Source organism: Gigantopelta aegis, chromosome 10 (assembly GCF_016097555.1).
Source record: "Gigantopelta aegis isolate Gae_Host chromosome 10, Gae_host_genome, whole genome shotgun sequence".
In the NCBI taxonomy this organism is placed as follows: domain Eukaryota; kingdom Metazoa; phylum Mollusca; class Gastropoda; order Neomphalida; family Peltospiridae; genus Gigantopelta; species Gigantopelta aegis.
The window spans coordinates 89,511,317-89,521,988 of NC_054708.1; the positions used below are offsets into that span (position 1 = coordinate 89,511,317).

A 10,672-nucleotide genomic window follows, 5' to 3' on the forward strand; every position below is an offset into this window, starting at 1 on the left:
GGCAGGAGAAGATAATCCCGATTACAAAGTCAAGATCGAAGACGTATACCTCAGAGTCTGCAAAGTGCGACCCAACACAGTCATCATCACGGCCCATGCCAAGACGTTGCAGGACACTGAAGCCAAATATCCTTTCACGAGGATCAAAGTGGCCTCCATACCTGGGATCACCTTTTTCAAAATAAATGTCCCAACAAAGTCGTGGTGGCACTGGTCTCTGCCGATGCAGTGAATGGCATTTACACCAAAAATCCATTCAATTTTGCAGTGTACGATCTCGACATGATTGCCTTGTATGTGAATGGTGAATCGTTACCAGCTCAACCTCTGCACGTGAAAAACAATCAGTACATCTCGGCCTACAACAATCTTTTCGAGGGGGCAGGATCCATAAGAATGGACGTGTCTAGAGAGGATTTCACTGTATCAGTTCACCTTGGAACCTTACCACTTGAAGGAAGAATACCTGGATCTTATAAAAAGGGGTAATCTTCGACTGGACTTACAATTTAAAAAAGCATTACCAGAAACAGTCAACTGTTTGATCTACTCAGAAGACAACCTCCTGATACAAATCGACGGAGCCAGGAACGTCGTGTATGCAGAACCACGAACACTTTACAGTTGGAATGTGCTCTGAACGCCGATCCAGTCACAAAACACGTCAGAGTGTATGCTGCAGATGAACTTCCACGACACCGACTGGTTTGTTTTCCACGAGGATTCATCGTCAACACAGAACCCTCGACCATAAAAGGACGACATTGGGTGGCCATATGGTTAGACAGTGCTAACCATGGTGAATTCTTTGACAGTTTTGGAAAGCCTCCAGCATATTAACAGAGACAGTTTCGAGCCTTTCTGCTGAGAAACAGTGTACACACTGTGCACAACGACAGGGTGCTTCAAAACGCCGACAGCACTTCGTGTGGACTGTTTGCTTTGTTTTACGTTGCTATGAAATCGACGGGATCCTCACTCAGAGACATTCAAAATTATTTTTGTTCTGATACTATAGTCAACGAAGCTATCGTGTATCAGTTTGCCGTACCATATTTTAATCATTGTACATTGTAGCTTTTGCCCTGAAGGCTTCTCGATGTAACCCTATGTATGTCCATTTTATATATGTGTAGTTGTCTTTAGAGAGACCAGAGATTGTAATTAAAAATAGATGAAAAACAACCCAAAATTTCGCTAGCCCACACAAGTCCCGCTCGAATCGATGGACGGATGGGAGGTATGGCACTGTGTTCTGCTTTAACTACAACACAATATCAACATAAAAACAAATACATTTTTCAAATCATTTATTTGCTCCCGTTTCAAACCAGTGGAGATAAGGGTTAAGGAGCAGACCTCTATTCCACTTTACAATGATTTCCATTTAAATAGTTTTTTGTTCTTTCATTGTGGTATTCCTGGTGGCCACTTCTGTCTCTGTATGGTTGGTTCCATCTTTATTGATTTCTCTGGGTTCATCTTTTCTGTCTTCTTTGGGTCCATTGTCTTCTTTTCACATCAGCCACGGGTTTGGACACAATGGGAGGTGTTTGCCCTTTTCCATCTTGAATTTGTTTGGGTTGTGTGGCATCCATCACTTAACAGGCGTATATATTTTTCTTCAGGCACCAGAATGTTTTTGGTCACGTGTTGCATCATGCAGTTTTTAAAAGGGGTGCCACACTGTAGCACAATGATACCAGTTCTTAGCACTTGTTTCTTGTTCTTGTCAGAAACTGTCTTGTCCCCCAACACACGTAATACTTTCTTGTGGGGTTTTTCAACTTTTCAAACGCCTGTTTAGAGAGTGGAACGTCACTGTGTAATATATTGGCAATGATGAATGTCAGGGTTTTCAGTTGATCCTTGGTTATATGTTTCAAGAGTAGATTTGTCTGCTTCATTGATTTTCCATACAACAGGAACCGAAGAAAAGATAAGTTCTCCTTGATGACTTGAGACATTTTGACGTGGCTTTGAAATTGGGCTGCTATTTATACTCTCGGGACGTAGATGACAGAGTCTTCGTTTGGGAATATCCGAGTTCTCAATCGCAGTTTGTCATCAACAAGGGGTGACATGTCTATCACCAAATAATTAAAAGGGGTTTTCATGACATCTCTGTACGCTTCCACCAATACACCAGCATGGCCAGGAAACGATCCAGCGTCATGATCTGTGATGTATCTCTCACATTTTTAAAGAGGACAAGATACCAGATATTGAGAGCAATGGTTCTGGCAGTCTTTTTCTGTTCATAGAGATTTTGGGTAATAAATACGACGCTCAATCTTCTGTGATGACATCCTTGAGTAAACAACAGTTCTATGTCTTTGTGCTCTAGTACATGATTCATCAAGTCATCCAAGATGATAAGTCCATGTTGTCAATCGGCTAATTCTTCTATTTCTGTCTGCGTGGGTAATCCCGAATGAAACATTAGGTTAGGTATAGACTTTTCCATCTCGTCGTAAAGTGTCTGGTACACGCCATAGCAATACATGATTTTCTTTGGAGGGTCTTTGACGTACATGCCATTCAGGTTCTTCAGGAGTTTGTACACCCACTGAATCTTACCAGCGCCCGTTGGACCAGATACACACATGCTCGAACAAGGTTCAAATGGAGCCAAACTCTGTGTTTCCCAACAAGGTCGTGTGGGATCGACCACTGTTTCTGGACTCCACGAAATGGCACTCATATGTAATGTGGGTTTTACTGCTTCGAATGTCTCCTTTCTCAACCACGGTACTCTGTCTTTCAAATTGTGCACTTGAGACAGATGATTAGACAGTTTCAATAACTTCTTGGCCTGACATCCAGGAACGGGACAATCTTTTCTGGCACGACCCATCTCTAAGAACCGTTTTTGCTAAACTGACAATATTTTTCTCAATGATGTCTGTTTATAATGTGTCCCTCCAACATACATTGTGTCCCTCGGTGTCCCTACAGAGCAGAAAATGGACTTTCCGCCATAAAACGCAGATTGGAAATCGGAAACTTCCATTTTTTGATGCGTAATGCAGGTCGGTGACAAAGTTGTGTTCAAATATAGCATCAAGAGTGATGTTTGAAAATCCAAGATGGCGGCCAAAAATGCCCTTTTTAGTATGTTTTTTTAAATATATCTATTCATAGGCATGTAATACATATAGCATCTTTATATAGGTTTTTTGGGTTACTGAGCACAAATTTGGCATTATAAATGTATTATTTTTCACAGAAATACCCAATCATAACATCTCAAGACATTAATTTCAGGTAAGGATAATTGGTATGTTCATTCCCAGCAGCATCCGATACTTTTTTCAACACCTGTAATTTCTACAGTTGCACGCGTATGTGCAGTTGCAAGTCTATACAAGCGATTTTATGTCTGTAGAGACTTTACAGCGCACACAAAATCTGATAAAGTAACAGAATTTTTGCATGTAACGTTGCTGAGATATAGTTTCACGTTTGTGGCGTAGGTTAGACTAGGCAGATTTTTGTAATCTTTTTTTAGCCTGAAAATGTCACTTGTCTTTGGAATGGAGAGTGAAGTGTCCCTGGCATAGAGAATCTCAAGGTAAAGTCTCTTTTTTTTCTCAGTCATCGATTGAGGAGTCACCCATGTACATGTCAACTTCTTCTACAGCTGTAAAAGGTCCACCATATCGTTTCAGTTCTTGTAGGTCTCTATTTCTTCTTTTATCCACCGACATATTTTCCACCTCTTTAGATGCCATACCGTTCTCTATCAGCTCCCTCTGTTTCTTCTCCCATTCCTGGACTATTTTGGGAATTTTTCCGCCACTAGAAACAGTCCTTCTGTACGCACGATATGAGCCCGTCGAACTCTTTTCAATCAAATCTTCTGCTTTTGCCTTGACTTGGCAGCTAGAGGCACATCTGATTTGCTTCGCTCCATGCCTTTGTAGCTCATAGTTTATAAAACCAGCACTGCGTTCGGCAGCAAGGTTATGTACAGGCGCTTTATCCAACTTTTCAGCATCCATCTTGGACAATGCATATTCGGAAGTCCCTTCCCCATCTCCAAATCCAAAGATTTCATCTTTTTGTCTCCTGAAACCGTCGGCTAGCTTTGGCAAAATCATATCTAGTACATCTTTCACTTCGTCTTTCAACTCCATCATGGTGTTGACTATTGCGTCGCAAACATCTTTGTCGTACCTACACCCTTTGAATCTTTCTTCTGAGACAAACTGGAATGCTTGGGAATCTAAATTCATCAGCTTTGATGAGTCTGTGGTCAGAAGATCGGTGTAAAGTTGCTTGAAAGCTGGTATCAGTGTAGAGTAAGACGTGTTGCTTGAAGCGGTCAGAGACAAAAAAGGCTCCACTAAGTGTAGGCCAATAAGTGCTCCAACACAGTACAGTACCTTCAAAAAATCCAAATCCACAAAGCACCTGACAATGCAGGCTAACTGGTTTGTGACATGTTCGAATTTCTATAAGAACAACGAAACATTGTCCAGGTGATAGAGAACAATAGCACACGTGACTATGAGACTGTTGAATCACTCATCTTGCAACCGAACAACTTTATTTTGCCTGGGAGCAATAAATGGATCAAACTCATTCGCTTTGTTCCATGCTTTGTGATCGAACGAATGACTGATCAACCGGGTTATACAGTCCACGGATTGCTCCATCACTGTGGACGTGTTAGTGGTCCCATTGACTAAAAAGCTTGAGTATATTTTATCACAACAAATTTTTTTCTCAATGTCATTCCACAGTTTAGTTATCACTCTATTGAACATGAGAGATGGATGCACATTACAAAATAGATGTCCTGGGGAGTGCTGCGACTCCAATTTTCTGGCGACCATCTCCTCCACGTTGAAATTATGAGCAGTTTGATCAGTGATTACAAAGTCCATTCTCTCGAAGCTTGCTTTTCGGTCCACTCCACTTGCTGCTTCAAGCATTTCTAGGATAGTGATCTTTAAGTCTGCTAAAAAAATTTTAATTTGCTTTGATTTCACTCGCAATTGACAGGGTTGGTAATGATCTATAGACTCCATTCACTGTCAGTCCGTGTACAGAGAAGGATCCCACACCTTGTTTTTTAGACCCATCGTCGCTGTAAGTCACAACAGTTTGTTCATCACTTATCATTATCTCCTTGACGATCTCGTCCAGTGCTAGGGCCTCTATACTCTTTCCCACCTCTCTGACATTTTTCAGTGCAGGAAGAGTGTCTAGATCAATGTTATCGGACTCGTCGTGAAATTTCCATTTTCGTCCAAATATCCTGTTGCCGACGGTCACTATGCTGCTTCTGACTGACGGATGGACATGTGATACTGACTTTTCAACTTGTCTATGGTCTCGTAGACCTCGGGTCTAACTTTGCGCACACTTTCTCTGATATGTTGATACTGCTGTGGAAAATTGTCTGTTTTATCTGGATTATGGCTACATAAAAGTTTGCGTCGTCGCTTTGCAGCACTTCCAAGATCATCAAAACCATCAGAATCATTCCACTGCATTTCGGTATCGCTGTCCATTTGGTCATTTCCTTCAAACTCGCTCTCACTACTCAGCTGTGTTGTCGACTGAGTTTCTATCTTCTGCTTATCTGCCTTTTCTCTCATTCTTTCTAAAGATTGTAGATCATAACGCCGCCTTTCCATTGTGTTTTCCCACTTCCGATCGACGAAATGTTCACAGTACATTATACGCTGGTTTCTTTGGTCAGTGAGAAAAGCCCATTCATTCCCCATCATGTTCACACCGTATGCATTCTCCAAACGCTTCCGACTGTCCTGGTCCTCACAAAATATGTCAAACAGTTTGTCACGATTTTCATTGAATTGTCGAACTTTCTCATAATAACTTTCATTCCGACGACTTTTACTTGTCTGTATCAGATTAGTGAATTCCATATACAGTTTCAGTATGTTAGTTTGAATGTGTCGTGTACGGATCGTATATATATTACAGTAAATCCAGTGTTCCTGCAGAAGTTACGTTATGAAAGTGATCATTTATGTATCAAGGTCAGCAAACAACAATACGGGTTGATGAGACATTTCAAAGACATTTCATTCAGCAGTACTTGTTTCAGACAATCAATATACTACACCATACACTCAGTTATGACACAAAACTTACTTGAAACGTTGTTTTAACGCTAAATTCGTACTCGGCGACCCTGAAAACCTATGCAAAGACATATTACAAGGCTACCTATTAACCAAGTTCAACAATTGTGCAAAAAAAGAGCATTTTGGCCGTCATCTTGGATTTCGGCCATCTTGGAATTTACAATTATTTCTTCTGACGTCATATGTCAGCTCAGTTCTTCAAAAACTTGATTTAAACCACCAAAAAATGCAAATTCTGTGCCCAATTATGAGTTTTGTGGTAAGAAATTCAATTTTTGACCATTTTTGTGAGGTTCCGAATCTTCGGGGGTCGGGGGGGGGGGGGGGTGTGTGGGGGTGTACAGGGGGGTTTCCGGGGTCAAATTCCAAGAATTCTCTTTGATTCGCCAAAGTTGCCACATGGTCCATATTTTAGACTGGGGGTTTAAAAAAAGTAGGATTAACACCCTCCCCTACTACAACTGTTTGCGACACAGAATGAATGATCATATTCAAATTATGAAACGGACATATTCTAGTATGGCTTCGTTTTAAAGTTATCCCATGTCAATGAGGTAGGTACTGGGTTCGGATCCCAGTCGAGGCATGGGATTTTTAATCCAGATACTGACTCCAAACCCTGAGTGAGTGCTCGGCAAGGCTGAATGGGTAGGTGTAAACCACTTGCACCGACCAGTGATCCATAACTGGTTCAACAAAGGCCATGGTTTGTGCTATCCTGTCTGTGGGAAGTGCAAATAAAAGATCCCTTGCTGCTAATCGATAGAGTAGCCCATGTAGTGGCGACAGCGGGTTTCCTCTCTAAATCTGTGTGGTCCGTAACCATATGTCTGACGCCATATATCCGTAAATAAAATGTGTTGAGTGCGTCGTTAAATAAAACATTTCTTTCTTTATTATCATAAAGGCGAAGCGCAGCTGTAAAATGACAATGTTGCAAAAATCAGATAATAAAAGATTCATCATACGCAACTTATAAAGATCTTTTGGAAACTACAGTGTATAACACCACCCCCCCCCCCCCCCCCCCACCCCCCCCCACCCCCGGTGCGTTTGAAATGATGGACCCGTGGCTAAGCATGACAAATAATATGTAAGTATATACAAATTATATTATCAGAGTTTGTCGTATTATTATTTTTTGTCTTTCGTTTATATTGCTCTTATAAAACTTAACTTTCTTTCTTTTCAGCCCTACCCCTGACACAACATTCAACCTCGACACGTCATTTGAAAGTATGATGGCTGCCTTTAAGTAAATAATATTTAAAAGCTAAAAAAAACCCAATATAATGATAAACATGTTTCTAATACTTGTCATTTTTCATTTTCTGTTTTTAACCATTATTTTCTAATGTTTTAATAATATGTTGGTGTGCACGCGTGCGTTTGTGTGTGCGTGTGTGTACATTCCTACCTACGTGTTTGTGTGTGTGTGTGTGTGTGTGTGTGTGTGTGCGTGCGCGCGCGCTCATGTGCGCTGATGGTTTTGTTTACATAACCTAAATGATGTCCCTTTGAATTTATTTTCAGTGTGGATTAATTCACCCAAATGCTAAATGACTGTCCGTAAGTAATATACAAACATTCTTGATCAAATAACCATTAAAAAGACATTAAATTACAGATCCTACGTGAAAATAATACATCTTCATCCCATTTTATAGTCTGTAATAGTATACCTACTATTATATTTTTTACCAGATTCATAATATTATACACAATGTTTTATATCTTGATTCTTTTTTTTTCAGCGAGAATTCAGAAACGCCTCAAGTAAGTAATACAATTTGATTTACGTTTCAGCTATCTTATAATTACATATTAATCACATAATTACTTAAAATGTTTCTGAGAATACACTGAAATACCGGTGCATAGCAATACTCATTATTTCTTTTTTAAAATCACCAGAATATTAAAGTGTATTAGTAATTTGTTCATGTTATAATTTTTATGGTTGCAGAATGAAGAAAAAAAGAAAGAAAAAAACAACAAGAGTCTTCGGACTTGGAAAAAAGAACGAGAGTAAGCATCTATCTGTAATTAAATACAGTTCTTTATTGTTTGACAATGCATGGAATCAATATCATGGGAGCGGCAGCAGTTGTTTTTCAAGTTGTAAAGAAAAATATTTAAAAATAACACAGAAACAGTTTCTTTTTAAAAAAAAAGTATTTTACCTATGGTAATTCGGGGTTTTTGATTGTTTTTTTAACAGGAACAGTGCGAAGACAGAGTCACAGAGGATGCCCCTGTGTTAAAAAGATTACTGATGTAAGTATTATTAATGACATTTTTTTTCTAACTAAAACATCCTTTAAAATAATAATAATAATAATAATAATAATAATAAATTGCAAATGATTTTGTTTTAGTACCATATGTATTCCATTATTAAAGAATGGGAATACCAATACTTTTTTATTCTTATTTTCAGAGAAAAAAGAATGGTACGACCCATCAAAGCAGTGTCGGCCAAAGAAGAATTCAACAAAATAAAATTGGTATTGCAGGAGATAAATGTAACCCTATTAAATATTTGTATATACGTTAATCTAATAAATTGTGTCTTGATGTTAAATATTGTTTTTTGTTTTGTTTTTTTTATTCATAAAAAGACGTGCTGATATGTCACGCACTGTTATTTTGTATTTTATATTTTACGCTCCAGTACCTGTGATCACTTGGGGTGGTGCAGTGTGTTTTCTTTATGAGGGGCCTAATAAAAAGGCCTTTGTATGAGGTCTGATAAAGAACTTAAACTTAATAGTCACAAGATGACCATCAATAAAGGTTTACAGATTGAATCTTTCATCCTTTGTGCTCTTTTATTAAACGAATGAATGAATGGCTCAATGATCCTCCGAGCACAACTACTCTGTATCAAAGAAATACAAACGGATAAAAGTCGACACATTTTAGATTAGATTAGAATACGGATACGATAAAAACATTTTGTAGTTGTGACAAAATAACGGTGTGTAATGAATGAGAAATAATGTTTACAAACAAGATGTCATATCATGGTTAAAGTGTGTTTAAAATGTTTGGTAAAATGAACCCTCGTGATAAGTGCTACATATATGGTATCATGGTTAATATGTGCTTAAAATGTTTGATTAGATTAACCCACGTGATAAGTGCTACAGGCAATTCTTGACACGTTTTTAAAAAAGCATAAAATAATTAATGCAACATATATTTTTTTAAACTTACATTTTGTTATTGTTGTTTTTCTGAAGAAGTCAAATATAATCGCTTTCTTCCTCAACATTTTTTTTTCTGGTAAATTCTTAGATTCTCCACAACAGTTGTAAGGTATATATATATTCTTTATTCCTCTTGTAGAGAGTTCGAACAGTACAGATTATCATACATACATAATACATAAAAGGCAATGCACAATGATTAATGAATACATAGTACGTGATACAAAATAAATAATAGGTAATATATACAGTGGCATGGGAATAAACGCATGGTGAGAGAATTACATGAAAAAGGTTATTGATTGATCAGAATCACGCTCATATAAATTCACTCGCCACCCTGCCATTCTCTCTCTCTCTCTCTCTCTCTCTCTCTCTCTCTCTCTCTCTCTCTCTCTCTCTCTCTCTCTCACACACACACACACCACTATAAAGATCTGCACATTTGCACAAGAACAGACAGTCATGACAGTCTACAGTATATTGGTCTTCATATTGTTAAAGTAATATATTTGCGTTATTTTATAAATGAAGTGTATGACAGTTTCACTATATAACATAGATGATTCATCATCAATATTTATTGGAGGTTTACAGGACAGGAGTTTTGTAATAAAAATATCATCGGGGCAGTTATGTAATTCTACACTGAGGTCAATAGCACAGATATCAAGAAGCGTTGTCCAGAATGTATCTCTGGTTGTTGTTAAGTATGAACAATTAGTCATGACGTGTGTAAAAAGATCAGAATAGTTACTAGTACATAACGTACAAATACCGTGTACTGAGTTTGGCCTCCATGTGGCACATATATTTATCAAGTGATTTGCTTGCTCCTTTAGTGATGGATTTGACCGTGCAACTGACCAAGCTCTATGCACTTCGAGATTGGCATGAATTTTTAGAAAATGTGTTGTATCGGGGTTTAAAGAAATTCGTAACTGCCAGTTAGTTTCCTCAAATTCTAAAACATGTTTTCTTACAATTATATTCCAAATATGCTTACTAGGGAATACTGATGTTAGACAAAATTCGTTGAGGTGATGCAGTAGATTATATTTACGAAGAATTGTGTATATATCCGCTGCAAAGCCAATATTTGAACGAACACACTGATTTTTAAAACTTAGTAGTCGAGTGACTGCTATTTTGTAAGCCAGAGTCCACACGGGGCATCGCAAAAGATGTCCTAAATAGTATAATTTGTTTCTATCTATATGTCCTTCAAGGGATATACTGCCAAGAAGTCCAAGACAAAAATCGGTTCGTGTTCTTTTAGGAAGACCCTGGATAATCTTTATTACAAATCTATATGCTCTTTCTAACGCCAATAGTTCA

At 38.3% G+C, this 10,672-nt stretch overlaps 1 protein-coding gene across 1 annotated transcript; it reads right to left on the minus strand.

The window, feature by feature from the left end:
• Window positions 1-5,282: 5,282 nt before the first annotated feature.
• On the minus strand, window positions 5,283-5,900 carry LOC121383900. The gene has a single exon (XM_041513998.1). The coding sequence runs from the start codon at window positions 5,898-5,900 to the stop codon at window positions 5,283-5,285; it is 618 nt and encodes a 205-aa protein (XP_041369932.1).
• Window positions 5,901-10,672: the final 4,772 nt, after the last annotated feature.